The sequence below is a fragment of the Struthio camelus genome, chromosome 25 (genome assembly GCF_040807025.1).
Source record: "Struthio camelus isolate bStrCam1 chromosome 25, bStrCam1.hap1, whole genome shotgun sequence".
NCBI classification, from domain to species: domain Eukaryota; kingdom Metazoa; phylum Chordata; class Aves; order Struthioniformes; family Struthionidae; genus Struthio; species Struthio camelus.
In genome coordinates this window covers 2,653,708-2,675,006 of record NC_090966.1, presented here as the reverse complement: position 1 = coordinate 2,675,006, position 21,299 = coordinate 2,653,708, and the positions used below count along the sequence as shown (strand labels likewise).

The window sequence follows — 21,299 nt, the reverse complement described above, 5'->3', positions numbered from 1 at the left end:
GAGTCGTTGACTCAAACTACCTTGAGGAAGTGAAGGTTGTGATCCTTTAAACCGGATCCCAACCCCTGCAATGTACACAGGGAGACCAAATAGATTTGCAAACAGCTAGCAATTCCCACTATCCAGGAAACAGATTCCTTTGCGGTGTATCCAGTAGCCAGGTAGTTTTGGGTCTACAGGGCATGCTGTGTGGGTGCATGATCCAATTAAATCCAAACAGTCAGAAGGGGGAGTCATTGCTGATGGGTCATGAGACACCCACCTGGTACTAATCAAAGGGGAAAGTGTCCCAATCCATGCCCACTCTAGGAGACTCTCATCCAGAGAACCATGACCTGATGAATATGCTGAGCGGAGCTGCAACATTGCTGCTTTCCATCCTAACCCTTTACATGGATGGTAGCTGGAACACTAACAGAACTGCGGTGAACACATCAAACCAACATCCACAAGATAGATAAAGAGCCTATTTCAATGTTACACAATGTAAAGTCCAAAGAATCAGCGTAGGAAAACCCTTGGTAGTGACTGCCACCATGTCTGTCAAATTTAGGACTCTAGGGAAAATGGATTATACTCTTGGTCTTCTGGGCTAATTAATTTTGCATGCATATATGCTATAATTTACTATGTATATATTTACTATAATTTAGTTGCTTGTATACCTTAGCTGTTAGTTAAGCTTGAAAGGTGTGTCTGAACCTTGTCCACACTCTGGTGGCACCAATACTGTGTCTCTGTTAGTCAAGGGGTGGAGTGTAGTGAAAACATCTGTGAAAGATCTGGTGAGGAGTCAGGGGACTGGTAGAGCAGATGATAGCAGCCCCAGAATGTGCTCTCTACACACTGACCGAATTCCTGTCAAGGCGTATTCCATTTTGTTAACAACATCTAGCTGTTTCCCAGTTAGTAGCTACCCAAGGTTAGCACAGTTGAGATAAGGAAATAGTTCTAGTCGATTTAAGGGTCCCTTAGGATACAAGGAGTTGAGTTCCACCTGGGCGTTCGACTCATGGATCCAGTAGCCTCCCATCAGTGACCCCTCTGCTCAGTTTCCAGGCCTCCCCACACATCTTGGAATGCAAATCCTTTATTAAATCTATCCCGTTCAACCCCTCATGAACCTTGCACATCTCTCGGATACGCTGGTATCCGACCCTCCTTTTCACGCCTTGCGGTCACATCATCTGTCCTGTTACTGAATTGATAAAGCAGCTGGAAGAATGGGGAATCATTATCAAGTCTCATTTCCCCTTACAATTATCCTCTATGGCATGCAAAGAAGCCTAATGGTAAGTAATGATTGACAGTATTATAGATTATAGAGCCCTGAATGCTGCCACCAAACTGCTTACTACAACTGTTTCCAGTATAACAGACACAGTCAATTCTCTTAACATATGCACCTTTCCATGGATAGCAACTGTAGATGTGTAGAATATGTTTTTTAGGATCCCCATACTAGAGGCAGGTAGGGAGGAATTTGCTTTCATTGTGCAGAGACTCCAATCTACTTTTACATGCTCACCCCAGGGCTTTAAACATAGTCTTACTGTTGCTCATATGACATTGGCTAAAGAACTGGAGGTATTAAAAGTATCTCAGAAGGTCACTGTTGTACAGTTTATAGATGATGTCCTAGTAAGTGGCTACTCTGCAGAATTGATAACACAGGCCATGGACACTATTATAACACATTTACAGTAAGTTACCTGGGGTAGAGACACAAGAGGTACCAGAAGAAAAAAAAGCAAGGGCCCAGTCATGAAGTGACTGTTTTGTGTGTATATGTGTGTGTAGAATCCTAGATGCATTTGGCAGGAGATAGGTCATAACCTACTCAACTCAACCAAAATGGTAGTACTTTTCGGCTTGCTTGCAGGGAACTTTAAGGTTTTGGTTTTACCTCACCCGGTGTAGAAGGCTACCATGTAATCAGCCGCGTGAAAAGCAATTGCCCTTTGTTACCTTTATAGTTCGGGTGATAAATAGGTACTTATAGAGGGGAATTCATCTCACCATAAGGCAGGTATCTACTTTAAACACAGCCTCCTCCTAACTCCTACTGAGTCTCCTCCTAATTCTACAAAACAAGACCAGCCCTCAGCCTTTGCACTCTAGATCACAGCTGAACATATTGGTAGGTCTCTGATAGGAGAGGGATTAATCTCACCTAACTTGAGCGGTCCACAGTGCAGATTCAGATATAATCTACATTTTGCATGTTTACATATGAAGTGTTTTGTTTGCTGTTGTATGAGTAGAGTACAATTCAGTACAATGGATAGAGTCCAAATAGCTTTCCAGCTGACCAAATGTATGAACTGCTTTCTGAACTCCTTTGTCTCTACTGTTTAGGACTCCCTCAATTGTAGACTCTAGGTATTTGAGATTAATCTTTCCCCAGGTGTATGACTTAGTTCCCGCAACTTAGTAGACCAGTGTCATTCTAGACACTACAGGCTGTCAGACACATTTGTACAGAGTTGTCAGATACGACACAAAACCCACACTCTTCTGGAGTATCAGGTGGAAGCTAGTGGTAAGACTTGTAAATATCTCAAATAGAACTAGACACCTGTGTTTAGCCAACTGATTCCAATCCCAGATATTTCATTTTAGGTGTATAAATTGGGACAAATGCATCCTATATCTAAAATAAATCTGAACTTAAATATACATGTGTTTATGTCCATTCTGAATCTCCAATTTTTATTGATAATTATATTATAAGATCAAGAGTATTTAATTCAGGCACTCAGGTAAAACACAGTTTTCACAGGTCAATGTCATCAATGGAACTAGATCAGGCATCTGTAGAAACTGATTCAGTCCCTCTTATACATGCATTTCACATTACTGGAGGAATCATTTCAGTATAATATTTGTATTGTACGGTACTATTAAGAAAATAGACATTGTATCTATTCATAGATCTGAAAACTGTAAGAGTAAAGTAACTCCAGTGTAGGAGATACTACTTACTCAAATGGTGACTAACAGTTAAGGCTCTGGATTTAGATTTAGGACCGTCAATTTTTTTCTAATTTCATCTTTGGTAAATGACTGCCATACCCCCAACTTCCTTTTTTTTTTTTTCTTCTCTGTAAACCAGGACTAAACATTCTAAGCTTCCCTATGCAATAATTTGAAATCTATGAAAAAAAATTAGAAGGCATGAGCTGGTGCTATTTCCTTGTTCAGCATCTTAGATAAAACCTTAGACATCTTCGGAGTTATTATTTCTACTGTCTGTGAAAACACAAAGAAAACAATGGTATTCCTCCTCTTTCTCTGATTGCTTCCACTGGGACACCATCTATAATTTGCAGGCCAAATCTCACAGGACACTGAAGGTAAATAAAGTGGTCAGTTTCTATGTATTGGCATAAATCATGCACCTGGCACAATAGTCTACACTTCATCTCCTCTCTATCGATCATACTCTCTAGGATCAGCTAAGGCAGTGGATTCTACTCTGAACTCCCACTACAGAAGGTTGAGAACTTCTTTGTTTTTAATAACACAGATTGAGGCATTCTTACTTTTGAAGAGGTGATCTGAGTTAGCTACAAACAAACCAGATGTAGAACTATAATTAACTTGCAGTCATGCTGTATCTGGGACGGTCTATCGTACATTTGTGTGTCAATAAGCTGTATGTAGGTATATGTTTGTTCAGAGTTAGCCTTAGAAACCTATAGTAGGGTCCGGCAGATGTGTTTGGAGTCTTTTTTAATTAGATTGTGCATATCCTTCTAGTAACTGGCATTTCCCTCACAGTTCATGGGATATATCTAGTATAACTTGAGTAAAATACAGATGTAGAATCTAAGACTTATAATATAAATGTCCACCTGTAAACTCATAACCTAATATTCCTTTATAGTCTATGGAGAGAATGGACAACACAATAGCATGTTTCATGTCGGTTATTTTAGACATGTCTCAGAGGAGATGAATATAGGAGATGAATAATAGATGAATGAGATCAATAGGAGATGAATAACAGCCATGAATGATAAGCTAGAAGCATAGTTAGATTTTTATACTGAAAATTTCTGAATTGAGAAGATGAATTTCACCCAATTAATTTCTACAAACCTAGCAACAAAGTCTCTGAATTTTTATGGGGCTTTAAGTGGTAGTGTACGGTATAGCTATGAATTTAAATCTATTAGAATTTAAAGGTTAGGTTGGGATTTATCACATTAATTTATTGCAGGTGGATAAGATACTTCCTTCACCTACAGAATGGGTGACAGGAATGAAACCAATGTTGTGTACTTCATTCTTCTGGGATTTCCCATCTCTGCTGAACTGCAACTGCTCCTCTTCTCTGCTTTCCTTCTGGCTTATTCATTAACTGTGTTGGAAAATATCATTATCATTCTCATTATCCGAACTAACCACAGTCTGCAGAAACCCATGTATTTCTTCCTGGGAAACTTGTCTTTCTTAGAGATCTGGTATGTTTCTGTCATTGAGCCAAAGATGCTAGTAGATTTCCTCTCTCAAGACAAACGCATATCATTCCAGGGATGCATGACACAGCTGTATTTCTTTGTGACTTTTGTTTGTACTGAGTACATTCTGTTAGCTGTTATGGCCTATGACCGCTTCTTAGCCATATGCAGTCCTCTCCGATATTCACTTATCATGAACCATCGGTTCTGTGCTCAGCTGACAGCTGGCTGTTGGATATGTGGTTTGATCACCGCTTCCATCAAACTGAGCTTTATAGGTCAGCTCTGGTTCTGCGATGTAGATAAAATCAATCACTTTTTCTGTGATATTTCACCCCTACTAAATATCTCCTGCAGCGATTCCTCTATGGCTGAGCTAGTGGACTTCCTCCTGGCTCTGATGGTCATCATGGTACCACTGTGTACTGTCGTCACCTCATATATTTGCATCATGTTCACTGTGTTGAAGATCCCTTCTTCTCAGGGGAGGCAGAAGGCATTTTCTACCTGCAGCTCCCACTTGACTGTAGTGGTATTGTTCTACTCTACCACCTTGTTCACTTATGCCTGCCCGAAGGTTATGTATACCTACAGTGCTAACAAGTTGGTATCAGTCCTGTACACAGCAGTAGTACCACTTCTGAATCCCCTCATATATTGCCTCAGAAACAAAGAAGTGAGATTTGCCCTGAGGAAGACCTTTACCTGAACAAGAAAAACCTAAGTATTCAATTAAAGACTTCTGGAGAAGAGACTTTGCTCACAAAGGCCAGCTAGCAGTGCTGATGAACTAAAGTCAGGACGTCTAGACCTTGATTCACCCCCAAGTGAAACTGTACTATTCATGCACCCAATGACCGTAATTATTGATATGGAGCTTGATAAATCCAAGCTTGACATATGTATACCCTTTTTTTTTTTTCCCCATGCAGTTTCATGATACCTACTTTTGGAGAGAATCTTTAGCTGAATGACTACTTCAATTTTAAAGGAAAGCCTTGGCAAAAGTAGAAACAGAACTTCAGATTTCCTTTGCCCTTGCTAGATTTGCCAGAAATGGTGGATGGGATAGTATGAGGCACATAAAATGTAGACATTGGCATCTGATCTAGTTTCTCTGAGATTTCCTTATTGTCCCTGGAAAGAAGAAAGCATAAACAGGGGTGATTAAACTTAAAAACTTAACTCTTTTGGATGCACAGTTAAAGATGAAATGGAAAATCCTCTGAAAGAGAACAATCTTCTTACATATCAATACAGGGAGTATAATGCAAGTAGCTAATACTGTGGCATGATTACAATGTCATTTGACTCAAACCCTTGCTCATATCAGAGCCCTGGTACCCTGAATGATCTGGTTGTACTGAAGGAAATTTGCAGTCAGATTTCTGTCTGAGACATACCAAATGATTCACTCCAAGAGGAACTTCAGGTGCAAATTACAGGGTAAATCACTTCACAGTTTTCTTCAGGAAGCATTTGCCTTGGATTCAGCAATATTCCATTAGGTATCATGGCTCAAAACTAAGTCCAAGACCAAGTCAGAGAAAAACAAAGTTAAAGAACAGTTGAGGTTGGAAGGGACCTCTGGAGATAATCTAGTCCAACCGCCCCTGTTCAAGCAGGGTCACCTAGAGCACGTTGCACAGGATCGCGTCCAGGTGGGTTTTGAATATCTCTAAGGAAGGAGACTCCACAACCTCTATGAGTGCATCCTACTCCAGTGCATTGCTATAGCAGTCACCCTCACAGGAAAGAAGCTTTCCTCATGTTCAGATGGAACTTCCTGTGTTTGAGTTTGTGCCCATTGTCTCTTGTCCTGTCCCTGGGCACCACGGAAAATAGTCTGGCCCCATCCTCTTGACACCTTCCCTTCAGATACTTATACACATTGATGAGATCGCCTCTCAGTCTTCCCCTCTCCAGGCTCAACAGGCCCAGCTCCCTCAGCCTTTCCTCATAGGACAGATGCTCCAGTCCCCTCATCATCTTTGTAGCCTTTCACGGCCTCGCTCCAGGAGCTCCATGTCTCTCTGGGACTGGGGAGCCCAGAACTGGGCACAGTACTCCAGGTAAGGCCTCACCAGGGCTGAGGAGAGGGGGAGCATCACCTCCCTCCACCTGCTGGCAACACTCTGCATAATGCACCCCAGGATATCACTGACCTTCTTGGCCACAAGGGCGCATTGCTGCCTCATGGTCAGCCTGTTGCCCACCAGCACTCCCAGGTCCTTCTCCACAGAGCTGCTTTCCAGCAGGTCAGCCTGTCCTGCTGCATGGGGTTATTCCTGCCTAGGTGCAGGACCCTGCACTTGCCTTGCCTGAACTTCAGGAGGTTCCTCTCTGCCCAACTCTCCAGCCTGACCACGTCCCTCTGAATGGCACCACAGCCTTCTGGTGTGCCAGCCACTCCCCCCACTTTACTATCATCAGCAAATTTGCTGAGGGTGCACTCTGTCCCATCACTCAGCTCACTGAGGAATAAGTTGAACAAGACTGGGCCCAGTATTCACCCCGGAGGACACCGCTAGCTACAGGCCTCCAACTAGACTCTGCGCCACTGACCACAACCCTCTGAGCTCTGCCATCCAGCCAGATGTCAACCCACCTCACTGGCCACTCCTCCAGCCTGTCCTTCCGAGGCTTGCCCATGAGGATGCTATGGTAGACAGTGTCCAAAGCCTTGCTGAAGTCGAGGTAGACAACATCCACTGCTCTCCCCTCATCTACCCAGCCAGTCATTCCATCATGGAAGGCTATCAGGTTGGTCAAGCATGATCTCCCTTTGGTGAATCCATGTTGACTGCTCCTGATTACCTTCTTGTCCTCCATATGCTTAGTGAGGACCTCCAGAATGAGCTGTTCCATCACCTACCAGGGATGGAGGTGAGGCTGACAAGCCTGTAGCTCCCTGGCTCTTCCTTCTTGCTCTTTTTGAAGGTTGAGGTAACGTATTAGTGATGTATTTGAACATCCCTTGCTAGATTAAACTCCAGCTGCGCCTTGGCCCTCCTCACCCCATTTCTGCATACTCGGACAACATCCTCTCATGCTACCTGTCCCTTCTTCCACATTTTGAAAGACTTCCTTCTTCTGTTTGAGTTTTGGCAGGAGCTCCTTTTTCGTTCACGCAGGTCTCCTGCCCTGTTTACTTGACTTCCTGCTCATTGGGATGCACCATTCTTGAGGCTGGAGGAGGTGATCCTTTATTAACCAGCTCTCTTGGACTCCTCTTCCTTCTAGGACTTTATCCCAAGAGATTTTTCCAAGTAGGTGCCTGCAGAGCCCAAAGTCTGCTCTCCTGAAATCCCAGGTTGCCATCCTGCTCTTTGTCCTGCTTCCTCCTGACAGGATCTTGAACTCCACCATCTCGTGGTCACTGCAGCCAAGGCTGCCCCCAACCTTCACATCTCCAGCCAGCCATTCCTCGTTTGTTAGTACAAGTTCCAGCAGAGCACCTCTTCTTTTTGTCTCCTCTATCACCTGTGTCAGGAAGTTATCATCAATGCCCTCTAGAAAGCTCCTGGATTGCTTAACTAATCATTTTTAGTCCGTTTATAACCTTTCCATTGATTTTGAAAGAGGCCAGAGACAAAGCTTGTGCATCTGAGTTAAATATCTAAGATTATCACTGAGAAGTCTCTCCATGTAAAAAAGTGTCTCTAGGACATGTACTCCCTGCTCAGAATATCACAATGATTCAAAATGTTTAATATGCTATAACAAGCATAAATAAATAAATAAAAAGATGAGAAACTGATTGCATAACATTATTGCCATGTTAAATGTGTGTTTGAGTTTTCATGTGAGATTGTAGTTCCTGATCTTCCATGCTACCTACATACAGACTTTCATTTCAGATTTTGTGTTTAATGAAGCATCTGGCAACTTATACACTTGAAGGAAGAACTTGTTCTGTGCATACTGGTGATGTGGAAACAATTGATTCAAATCAGACTTACTGAGGACTTGAGCCCCAATTCAAACAGAGCTGTCGAGAACTGTTTTGAATTAGCCATAATGGGAAGCTATTATCAGAAATGTAAGGTGCTGGCTCTATTGCAGGTATTAGTAAAAAACATGCTATGAGAATATACATAATTGATTCTAGAATATGATCATACAAGCATAGGAAGGGAACCAACCAAAAAAAAAAGTCTAGTATTTTAGTGTTTGGCCTCATAGTAAAGCATTCTTTCTGATACTTCCCCTGCCACTAATTTAACCTAAACAATATGAGAAAAATTTATAAATCATTTGCCCTTCAGAATTTGCAGCCTTCTCAGGAGAAGATCAGCTTCCCAGATTGGATTCATTTCACTTGTGTTTGCCTCCTCAGTTCCACTCTGCAGCATTTTAACTAATCATTTTGACTTAATTTATAATTTTTGGAGATAAACAATTAATATGATTCATCTGATTACTTTAGATCTTTTTTGAGGGATGAGATGAGTAAGTGTCATAGAAATGTCAAAGAATTGCTGAAGTGCCTGTGAAGGTCAGGTGAATCCCACCTTAGGGATGAGATTAAGACTAAAACAACTACATGTAAGCCTCTAAATGTAGGGATCAATATATGCATGAGGTGGCTAGCATCCCACTGTAATCTTTGAAGATCTTGTTAATGCAGTCAATGGAACTTAGGGATTCCATGCAGATCACCCCAAAATAGACACTCAGAACAAGATGTCATTGCTTGACAAAAACAAAACAAATAAAACAACAAAAAAAACCCCAACTGTTTAGTGCCAGTTCAGCTCCGAAAGTGCTAAAGATCTCTTGTAGGGTCTTCAACTGATCTCTCAGATAATCCAGGCCTTACCACATGTCACTAGATAGCTTGAGTGAGCTCTCCTCTGAAGCTGTTTTTGCTCCACCTGCAGTAAGAGGACTTAAGTACACTAACATATGCTAACACCCATGAACCTCCTTCTCTCTATCCATATTGCTGAATGCAGAAAGATCAAAGCAAGGAGATTCCTCTTGCTTAGCCAAAAGCACCTAGTCAAGACCTGTGAATTATGATCCTACCTTAAGTTAAACAACTCATCCCAGCTGAGATCTAAACTAAGATAAGGAAGCTCCATAAAGTGGTCATTTTGTCTATCCTTCAGAAGAGCTAAGCTTTAATTATATACTGGCAGAGGAAACTCTGCCAACAATCGTTCTGTGCAGGCCATGTGAATGAGAGTTTGGACACAGGCCAAGTCACCAACACAGACCTCAAGAAATACTCCAGAATTCAGCTGTGGTTCAGCATAGTTTAGGATATTCTAGAGGCATTCTAGAGAAACATGGTGTTAAGTCATGGTATGCATGTATCCTTAACTGACAGTGTAGATACTTTAGTGCTGGGTAATTCTCTCATTGTTCAGTAATTTAGAAGATAAATGTCCAACTCCTTATAGAGCCCATAAGTCTTAATTAAACTAAATTACACTCTAGTAGGATCTATTTTTGCACAAATGGCCAATTTAGCTTTATCTACAATTAAAATGAATACTATCCTAGACTGCTAACGTGTTTCAGTCACAAGCCTGAAATGGATTCAGATTGGACATCAAGACCCACAAAAATATTTAGAAACTTAAGCATGGGATTCCTCCAAAACTACCTATAAATTAGACATCTAAGTCCAATTAAACCACCCTAGGCTCCTTTAAAATTCATGGACAGAGATTATTACCTCCAGGGGATATTAATTCTATTTTTCTTTAACATAAGTCTTAGATAGTATGAACCATTCTCCAAAGGTGTCTATTTCTTTCATACATTTTAAAGATTGCCTATAATAACTAGATCAGACTTAAGTGCCAAGTCCACCTTTATTCTTATTACAGTATAATGAAGTAAAGCATTTATACACCAATGATTACCTAACCTATTTCTCCTTCTATTTCAATTTTTAATTTATAATATGAAGGTCATAGCATTTTGGTACTTGTTAGTGAGCTCTGAAGGGACGTATTAAACGTTGCAAGCTGTGTAGATCCTGTGGCTCTACAGATTGGCTTCAAACATTTACTGGCTTTAAAGCATTGATCTTAAGGTGATTCTTTTGAAAATATGTCAAGAAAACCCATCAAATATCTTGTGAAGTGGAATATTTGTCAAATTGCTGCAGCTCTTTGTAGCCACTGATAACTGTAGCTGTTTAGTTTTATGACTTACGGAAAGTTCCAGCAACTGCGGCTGTCACTCAGGCTGGCCTTTACATGACCCCTTGTAAAACATCTTCAAGCTGATTGGTCAAAGGGTAACCCATAGCACTCTGCCGCTATGGGGGACCTAACATCTAAGTCTCCAAGCAGGTCCGCATTCAAATGAGGGATTAAGAACTAACCAATCAGCACACACCACGTATTAATAGATATGCCTACGGTCAACACTTGGCTGCCTATAAAAAGAGCTGCAGCTTTGTGTGTGGTGATGATGGCAGAATGAAAATGGCAGCTTAGTGGCCTTTTTAAAGGCTACAAGAAGCTAAGCAGCCTTTTTCAAGGCCTTCACCAGAAGCCGCGGGATGGCAGACAGGAAGGTTAGAGCTTCCACTCCGACCATGATTCTGATTCAGGATGCCGAACCAGGAGCCGCCAGAGGAGCTGCCAGAGGAGCCACCACACCAGGGCCCAGCAAACATCTGTACCCCTCCACACCTTCGGCAGGAGCTCCGCCAACAACAGACAAGTAAGCAATAATATGGTCCTAGTACCGGGGAGATGGCACACCCATAGGTGTGGCCTGATTGAGACAGCATACCTACAGGTGTGGCTGGACCATCCACACAGTCTTAGTACTGGGGAGACAGCATGCTCATAGGTGTGGCCTGATTAATAACACAGCCACAGTGCCTGGGAGAAGTGCATTTGCCTGACGTGGCCTTTCAGGTGTCTTTTATTATTGATTTCATATTTGGCTGTATGCTATATCCTATTTTCTTCAGATGAATCTATTATTCCCTGTATGTGCACATCTTTATATTGTTTTAAATAATATATCCATCCACCTGTGTTGTAAATACTTACTTAGATATATATATATATATGTTTGTATATATATCAAAGTTTTCAAGGTTATCAGTTATAATTGCTGTTGTTAATTGTTATTAAAAGGTTATTTGTCTACTGATATTGTAAATCCATTCATTGGCCACAGAAGCACCTATACTGCCATCCCGAATCTGTTTAATTTAGTTTACGGTCCCCCATCCATTACCCCCATCATGCCCTTCTGTTCGGGTGCTTGCCCTCCTGGCTTGGACCGGAACAATAACTCTGTAGTGAAATGACCTTAAACAAATTGTGAAACTTCTGTTCACAAGGTGCCCAGAATCACAGATAAGTTGGGGCTGGAAAGGAACTCTGCAGATCAAACCTCCTCCTCAAGCCGGGTCAGCTGGAGTACGTTGCCTAGGACCATGTCCAGGCAGGTTTTGAATATTTTCAAGAATGGACCTCTCTCATTGACTATAAAAGCATTTCCGGCAGCTTCATTCCTAGCTGAGGCTTCTGTAAGGTTTATAGAAGTAGTTTACTTATAGCAATAGTGATGATTATTAAAACAGAAGGATTTTTAATAGGCTATAGAATATATTTCCATCAAAAAGTTATTTCATTATTATGAAAATATTTCATAAGTTTGTATCTGTTACATTTAAAACATTAATGATTAGACAAAATCAGAATAAAAATAAACATTTAAGAATAAGGACAATTCAATCAGACAAGGCTTCACATCCATCAAATGGCTGACCACACTGATATACAACCTCTAATTTTTCCTTTTTGTTCTTGCTGATAGGGGCAGTTCTTTTCTCACCCTTCAAAAAGGTCTTTCATTTTTCTTCTCATTGTCTTGATGGCTTGTTTGTTTTTCTAATGAAAATAGATACCTCCAAGGGAGTATTATTCCCCCTGGTCTTAGACATATATGAGAGGATCACACTGTGCTATCTATTTTGCTCCTTTCACAAAAGAAGAAGCTACAGACAGCAGGCTTAGAGTGGATGCTTAATCTGGAATGTCTTGAAACTTAGATTCTGTGCATATAAGAATCCCAAATGAAACTAGCCAAAAGATAGATGAGCAAGACTGTGCAAAGAAAAATTCTCTCTCCAAAGTTATTTTCTTCTTTAAGATAGATGAATACAAAAAGAACAAACAGGAAGTAAATGGGGCTACTGAAGGTACATATCAAGGATTACCAAAGTATGATTCTAGTAATATACAAGGAATTAATTCAATGTTTTAAAAAGGTTAGGTAAATGGGAGCTCTGATAATGTATCTAACAGAAAAGATGACAGAAGAAACCGCAAAAAAAGAAACAATGACTGCATGGAGATTCATATCACTTTTATATCACTATACCTTTGTCATCAATCAAGAAACAGAAATTTTGTTCTGCAGTGGACCTGTACTATAGATCAGATGAGCTGTGTGTAAAATATTTCTTCTTCAGCACCTTCTAGAGAATGAGACAGGATGACTGGTTCGGATATCCATGAATATATTAGAGACATCTGTGGATATGATAGATTACTCTATTTTCCATTGCTCTCCATTTATCTCATATCTCTTGTATGTTTTATCTTGTTCTTCTAATTGTTTCCCCAGGCAAAGTGTGCCTGATAATAATGCCTCTGCAGCATTATTTCTTATTTGAACTGTGTCTGAAAGGAACCATGGAAAACCACACCAAGGTAACTGAGTTCATTTTGGCTGGGTTCAAATCTCCTCCAGGATTGCAAGTCCTCCTTTCTGTTCTCTTCTCAACAATGTATGTTATCACAGTGGTAGGAAATTCTGGTATGATACTCATCATTAGAATGGACTCCAAGCTGCACACTCCTATGTATTTTTTCCTAGAGAACTTGTCTGTCTTGGATATTTGCTATTCCTCTGTCATTACCCCTAAAGCAGCATTGACATTCTCACTGGGCAGAAGAATCATTTCCTACAATGGCTGTGCTTCTCAGATGTTCTTCTTCTCTCTCTTTGGCACAACGGAAGCCTTCTTCCTTGCTGTGATGGCTTATGATCGCTTTTATGCCATCTGCAACCCACTGCTATACCAAGTCACTATGAATAAAAGACTTTGTGTTGGTATGCTCGTGGGTTCTTATCTGTCAGGCTGCATTAACTGCACCATCCAGACAGGCTTTACGTTCAGCTTGTCCTTTTGTGGGCCCAAAGGAATAAACCACTTCTTCTGTGATGTTCCTGCAGTGATGCATGTCTCCTGTTCAGACACATTTTTCAATGAAATAATAATGCTCAGTGTATGTGGATCTATTATTGTGAGCACTGCCTTGGTGGGTTTTATCTCCTATGGTTATATAATTACCACCGTTGTCCAAATGCCTTCAGCTAAGAGCAGGCGCAAGGCCTTCTCCGCTTGCTCTTCCCACATACTGGCTGTTAGCTTGTTCTTTGGAACTGTCTTTTTCATGTATGCTCAGCCTGGGGGCACATCCTCACCATACAAAAGCAATATCATTTCTATCCTCTATACTGCTGTTATTCCCATGCTAAACCCTTTCATCTACACCCTACGAAATAAGGAGGTAAAAGGGGCTCTGAAAAAATTGTTAAAAAAGAAAGGCTTTTCTTAGCACCTTTACTAAAGAAAAGAACAACCACAGTGCCTAATTCACTAGAGACAGATAGTTAGAATGCAAGACAAGGGGCATCAAGTCCCAGGGCTTGTCATCAAGAAACTTTCATGATCGCAGTTGATCAGTGTTATGAATAAAAGCAAGGTTTATAAAAGAAATCTAAGACATTCAGAACAGGTGAAGCTGTGGATTCCCTGTAGTGGATTTAGATATTTACGCTGTAGTTGTCTCCAGCGGAACTGTTATTTGGAGTCCTTTTATAAGCATTCAAAAGGTGCAGGCACTTTAAGGTCCTGATTAGTCATATTGTGACATCCCATCCAGACATCTAAAGTAAGTCTCACGAATCACACTCTGGAAGTTCCCTTATTTCTATGCACTGGAGCACAGCTAGCTCAGATGGAGATGTCCCCATTGTAAATTTCCAAAGATAAGTTATGTAAACCAAGAATGAACCACGTGCTTTATTTGTCCGTGACTACTTCTAATTTTTAAAACTACTTTTATCAATTTTGCTTTCATTCACTTATCTGATGTGTGGAATAACTGAAATCTAGGTTGCAACCACTGAGCATTGAGGAACAACTGAAATCTTGTGTCTGAATTGCTCTCTTAAAAAAAAAAAAAAAAGTAATATGTACCTGAATTTTGTTTCTGTGTTTCTGTATGTACAACAGAGTGTTTGTAATAGGAGACCTATTTCTTTTTGAGAGATAGGCTTGTAACAATACAATCTGACACAGTATAAAAATGATATTTTTAAGATCTTGCTTACATCTACTTGCAGACATTCAATATTCTGGAAAAAATGAACATTCCAGAAAATACTAACTTCGAACTTTCATATCAAGTGTCTGAGGCATGGCATCTTGAGTTATCATGTAAGCATTACCCTGTCCAGAAGGTTGCGTTTAGTTCTCATTCTATTGCAGCCTAAGATATAATGCCAGGGCTGACTAGAAATCAAACGTTATCTGTCAGAGAAAATTAATCTCTAAATTGGTAATTAGTTCTCTTTCTACTCAGAAGAAATTTTATCCCTTTAAAATTAAATGATTCATCATCTATAGTTACTTCTTTCTCTCTTTTGACTACAAAAGGAATCCAGACAATAAGGTCAAATGCGTATAGCTATATTGTAGACGAATCGCATCCATATAGAAGCTGCCTAAGAAAATCCCTGAATTGATAGGAGACTATACCAGGCAGAATATCCCTCTGTGTTAGACCCATTATCATAGGTATTTCTGTAAACCTTTTCTACTGGCCACCATTAATGCCCAGTAGGGCATTAATGCACTGAGTGGACATCTCAGTGCCCAGTAGGCTTCCAAAGGATTTAAACTAATAGAAAACTGCTATAGGCCATGTATCTTAAAGGCATCAGGATGGCAGTCAGCTCCACTTTCAGTTATATAATTTTAGGTATAATTGAGGTATCTGTATCTGAAATAAATACTCAGGTTCCTATTGTGCTCCTTTTACAGTCACTGATGATCTAATAAATTCAGTTAGTATGTTCTAGTCAGCTCACCCTGATATAGATGTGCCTTGATCAGGGACCCTTTCTGGTTACTGCCATATTTTGTAGATAAAAAGACATTAAGTGGTGTGCACATTTCATGCCATTTGATCTAAGTGCAAGAGAACACTTCCTGACACTGTTTAATTTGATAATCTAGATAGAGCCTTTTAGATCGCAACATATGAATCCTAGATACCATTTGAATTGAAAGTATACAGTATATTAAAAGTATACGATATTTTCAGAAATCTCATTTTTGGTCAATCCTCAGCCTTGCTACTAAGCTGCAGGTCTAAAGTGAACATAGTGTCTTTAATCCATTTCAAATTGTATCATAATGTCGTAGTGCTGTGGGGGAGAAGGTTGCTGATGTTCTTAGCAAAGGGATGGATGGCTGTGGAACCTGTGTAAAATATTTCCCATGGGTTCTGCACAGTTCCAGTTTTCTCTGGTGTATGGTGGAATAAGGGGGTGCTATCTCTGCTATCTTTTCCTTGTTGAAAGCCTTTTTTAAGAATTCAAATATACCGTAACTCGATACACCTTGCGTATTGACTCCTTCAGAGATCTCCAATATATTTTTGAGCCATGAATTCCTGCTCTCCTATGTTGACAATATTTCTTATACATGTATCCATTAATTATATATTTTATCCCAGTTCCTACTAACTTGTCCAGTACAGATGTGACACTTATTGGTCTGTAGCTCCTCAGATTCTCCCTTGATACTACAATAGGTGTCTTCTAGAGCTCTGATACCGTATTAGATACAAGGGAAAGGCTGCACAACATAGAAAAGCAAGTATTTAATATGGAGGTAGAAATAAGGAAATTCCAGTACTGGCATTTTTCAGTTTTTTTTTTTTTTTTTTTTGCTTTTAATTTTGTAAGTTCTTCTACTAGCACTTCCATTTTGAGAGACACCCTGTAATATAATCTTCATCAAGCAGAGTCTAGAATGCAAACCGGAAGAAGATATTGTCAAAATAAACACAGATATAGGAAAAATAATATTGTCTTTCTCCTCTCTGAGGACTGATTTGAAACTTTATAAACTATTTGTCCTGAGTGTCTCTACTAGAGATCTACATAGGATATGTGGTTAAAAATAGTTTCAAATTATTTTTATGCCTTTTGGAAGTTGTTTCTCAAGCTTTTTTTCTGGCAAATATGCACCAGATGTAGCGGCTCTTACATTAGATTTTAAGAACACAAGGTGTGATTCATCTCTCCTAGCTGTTATCATCCAACTACTCATCTAGGATCCCTCAACTGACAACGCAACAAAAACCTTTTCATTTAGGGAGAGATAAACTTCCATTAAGATAAATATGGAAGACAGTTCATTTGAAATAGCTTTGTTGGGATGCGTTTCCTGAGGACATGCCTATTAGATTGCTCTCTGAGATATCCCCAGTGAGATATCTCATGAAGAAGCACACCATCAGCATCCACACCACACATTATTGTTGCATTCACCTAGTCCACCACAAAGAACAACTTCATATAAAAAACGTTCTCTGTTTGCAAGACACACTGTTCCTGACACATACAAAACAGTAAGTGTGGATAGCCAGTGAACAAGCCATAGTCAAAACTTCTTGAGTAACAGTCTTCTACAGACTGTCTGTGCCAGTACACAGAGCAAAGTGTATATATGTCTGTCTGTGTATATGCGGAAGGACAATGATTATTGGATCACAAGCACAATGACAGAAACATCTGCAGGCCTCAGTCAGAGTCAACAAACATTAGTAGCAGCTATTAATGTGTCACAGCCTGGTGAGAAGCATGGGAAGAACAGGAGGAAAGCCTTTTTTTTCGATTTCTTGATGTTTATAGCGACATTCGGAGTAGAAGACCTTTCTCAAGGTGACAAGTCAGGTAAGATCCATCAGTTGGGATTCATCTATCTAAATGTGGATATTTACAATGCAGACATTTCAGTCTCAAGTTGTTTGAGATTACCTTTGGATGCACAGAGTTACTGCAGGATAAACTCCCAGGTACTATAGAAAGCAAGGGCAACTGTGGCAACCAGACCAGGTGAAAAAAAAAAAGAACAGTAGATCTTCTTCCTTTGCTGCAATATGTTAGTGCATGTAATGTAAACATCTTCAGAGGACGATCTGAGGAACTACAGACCATTCAACCTCCTCTCTTCAGTCCCTAGGAAAATCGTGGAGTTAGTCTTTCTGAAACACACTTATGGTCATATGAAGAAGAAGCAGTCAGCACAGCATAGATTTACCAAAGGAAAATCATGCCTGATCAGCCTATTTCTATGATGAAATCACTGTATTTGTGGATGAGGGAAGAGCAGTGGATGTCATTTACCTGAACATTAGCAAGGCTTCCAACACCGTCTTCCATCATAGTCTTTCATCCAAGTTAGGACATTAGAGTAGGGATGGATAGACAGCTAGATGGATAAAAAGATGGGCTGGATTATCAGACTTAGAGAGTAGTGGTCAATGGGCTGTACTCTACCTGGAGGCCTGCAACAAGTGGAGTACTACAGCAGTCTCTCTGGGGTCCTGTCCTGTTTAATATCTTTATCAGTGACCTGGAGGAGGTGACAGAGTGTTTGCACATCAAGTTTTCGGATGACACTAAATCTGAATCTTTCAGCCATGTGCAGGGGATTCAGCAGACCTTACATGGCACTAGTGACTTATGTTTAGGAAACTGCCACAAAACCACAGCTGTATTACAGAGCAGCTCCTCCAGTGTCCACTGTTAAATCACCAGTCTAGCTCATTTTGGGTGATCATAAAGGAAGGGAGTACAGCATTCAGAGGAATGTGCAACAACTCCCATGAGCGAGTGGTCAGGGGGACAGAACCTAACATTTGGACTAAGTGGAACTGAGGATAGCAGTGCTCCCAGCTTCTCCACTCCCTAGTGCTGTACCAGTGTTAATTACTCTCAGAACTCTTTCCAGACCTGCCTAGGTCCCAAAAAAGGCAATAGCTTTTTCTCTCTGTTGCTACCAAAGATCCTCCAGTAGTACTAACTCGAGCAGTCTTTTCCCTTGAAAAACCTACATCTGCACTTGTCTCACCTGCACTAGAAACAATCCCCAGTTTCTGAACAAAACACCTGCTGCATTTATCATAGAATCATAGAATAATGTAGTTTGGTAAGCACACCAGGCCACCTGCAGACCAACATCCTGCTCAAAGCAAGTCTAGTTAGATCAAGTTGCTGAAGAACTTGTCCAGGTGAGTTTGAAGTATCTCCAAGGATATCTCCAGCATGGATTTGCCAAAGGGAAATAATGCTTAAACAACCTGATAGCCTTCCATGATGGAATGACTGGCTGGGTAGATGAGGGGAGAGCAGTGGATGTTATCTGCCTTGACTTCAGCAAGGCTTTGGACACTGTCTACCATAGCATCCTCATGGGCAAGCCCTGGAAGCATGGGCTGGAGGAGTGGCCAGCGAGGTGAATTGAGACCTAGCTGGATGGCAGAGCTCAGAGGGTTGTGCTAAGCAGTGCAGAGTCTAGTTGGAGGCCTGCATCTAGTGGTGTCCCCCAGGGGTCAGTATTAGGTCCAGTCTTGTTCAACTTATTCCTCAGTGAGCTGAGTGATGGGACAGAGTGCACCCTCAGCAAGTTTGCTGATGATAGTAAACTGGGAGGAGTGGCTTATAGAGGTTGTGGAGTCTCCTTCCCTGGAGATATTCAAAAGCCATCTGGAGACAATCCTGGGCAGTGTGCTCTAGATAAGCCTGCATGAGCAGGGGCAGTTGAACTAGATGACCTCCAGAGATCCCTTCCAACCTCAACCATTTTGTGATTCTGTGATTCTGTGAAGGGTGCAAATCCCACTATATCTCTTGGTCCTTATTCCAGTGTTTGTTCACACTCATAGAATCATAGAATGGTTGAGGTTGGAAAGGACCTCTGAGAATGTCTAGTCCAAGCCTCCTGCTCCAAACAGCATTAACTAAAGCAGGTTGTTCAGGGCCTTGTCCAGTCAGATCTTGAACATCTCCAAGGATGGAGATTGCACAACCCCTCTGAAGAACTTTTCCGAGTGTTTTACAACCCTTATAGTAGAAAAGTATCATATATTTAAATGAAATGTCCTGTATTTCAATTTGTATTCGTTTCCTCTTGTCGTTTCACTGGACATCTTTGAGAAGAGCCTGGAATCATCTTCTTTACTACCCCCATTATGTGTTTAAACACATTGGTACAATTCATCCCTGTGCCTTCTCTGCTTTACAATCCCAGCTCTCTTAGTCTCTTCTTCTATATCAAATGCTCTAAGCCCTTAAACCTTTTATTGGTCCTTCTCTGAACTCACTCTAGTAGGTCTATTAGAGAAGGAAATTGTATCCTAGTTAGCTTCAGCTTATCATAAGTCTGACTCTTGCTTAGCATAAGTGCCTAAAGAGGGTGAAGCCTGCAGGCTGCGGGACTGAACTGTAACCCAAAGAACATTGCTGTCGATGCAACTGCAAAATCAGCTAGAACCAGTCCTCAGGGATGTGGAATAGAGTGATGGGAATGAACAGAGGCAACGGCTGACCTTCGGATAAGATAAGGTACCGTGGAGCAGGAACATAGCAACCGTCTAGCAACCGTCCCAAGATGTAGACATGAACCAATCAGAAGGAAAGAGACCACTGTCTCAGTAAAAGAGATTGGAAGAGTCTTTCACTGGCAGGTGGGGAAGTAAGACTGTAAAAAGTAGAATTACTTAGAGTTCTTTTGTTCTGAGTCCCTCCCCAGAGGCACCCAGCTCGAGCTGTTCCTCTGTCCTACTGTCATCTAATTAAAATTTTGCTGTTACACGTGCATGAGACTCTGCTCCTTGGAAACCTAGGGTCAAATTGTTTCTACTACAATTTGGCGACTGAGGTGGGACCCTAGGCAATGACCGTCGGACCCTCTCGTCGCCAAGCATCCAACTGCCGGCAGTGGGTCAGTTCACCTGGGAACCTTTGGAGAGAGAGGCGCTGATGGGTGAGTGTTAAATTTCCTTGAGCATATACAATAGGATGGGTTTGAGTCCCTCTCTTTTTGCAGCTGTGCGAAAGTTTTAAGGGTGCGCAGCCTGATCAGCGTAAGGCGCACGCAATAATAGGAAACATACCAGGCATAGAAAAGGGAACACCCTTAGCTGAGATACTAGAAAATTGGAAAAAGATTGACAGTACAGTAGGTTTATCCCAAAAATGTGCAATAACTTCATGGCAAGAGGACTGAGCTTTCCTAACTAAAGATGCCAGTCTGGCAGAACAGTGGCCACCACAGGGAACATTCAATAATCAAAAACTGCTTATTCTTACAGCATCACTTAGAGGACCAATTCCCAGGACAAATGGATTTGTTGGTATGTGTAGGATAATTGGGCATGGAACTGGCAACATCCAAGGAGGAAAAATGGCACCCACATGAGACTATCCTTGCTGTAGCAGATTTAACTATCTCAAATAACACCTCAGGAGCTCCTGCTCCCCCTTACACTCCTCTGGAGTCGCCTCCTGAAGATATGTCTGTCACTAACTCTCCTCCTCTTTCTCTGACTTCCCCTCCTCCTGTGGTGGGACTCTATCCTATGGTTCCTAACATTCTACCTACTCTGGTAGCAATAGCAGGAATCCCAGGGGCTCCCCGAGTATTGCAGGTGTTTACTAAACAGCCCTGGAGTTCAAGTGATTTGGCTACATGGGGAATCA

The 21,299-nt window shown here is 41.1% G+C and overlaps 2 protein-coding genes across 2 annotated transcripts; both read left to right on the top strand.

Moving 5' to 3' along the window:
• Positions 1-4,254: 4,254 nt before the first annotated feature.
• On the top strand, positions 4,255-7,904 carry LOC104144758 (olfactory receptor 6Y1-like). Its single transcript, XM_068918755.1, has 5 exons — positions 4,255-5,168; positions 6,103-6,127; positions 7,059-7,229; positions 7,407-7,412; positions 7,818-7,904. Exons 1-5 carry the CDS (start codon positions 4,255-4,257, stop codon positions 7,902-7,904), a joined length of 1,203 nt encoding a protein of 400 aa, XP_068774856.1.
• Positions 7,905-13,135: 5,231 nt separating this feature from the next.
• Positions 13,136-14,077, top strand: LOC104144757 (olfactory receptor 9S13-like). The gene has a single exon (XM_009675934.2). It carries the CDS (start codon positions 13,148-13,150, stop codon positions 14,075-14,077), a length of 930 nt encoding a protein of 309 aa, XP_009674229.2. The 5' UTR covers positions 13,136-13,147.
• The last annotated feature ends 7,222 nt before the right edge of the window (positions 14,078-21,299 follow it).

Excerpts from the sequence above, each read along its gene's own strand:
- LOC104144758 (XM_068918755.1), top strand. The coding sequence starts at position 4,255 with ATGGGTGACAGGAATGAAACCAATGTTGTGTACTTCATTCTTCTGGGA. Across the intron at positions 5,169-6,102 it reads TTTGCCCTGAGGAAGACCTT|GCACGTTGCACAGGATCGCG; the intron begins TACCTGAACAAG and ends GGGTCACCTAGA. Across the intron at positions 6,128-7,058 it reads TTGCACAGGATCGCGTCCAG|CCAGATGTCAACCCACCTCA; the intron begins GTGGGTTTTGAA and ends TCTGCCATCCAG.
- LOC104144757 (XM_009675934.2), top strand. The coding sequence starts at position 13,148 with ATGGAAAACCACACCAAGGTAACTGAGTTCATTTTGGCTGGGTTCAAA.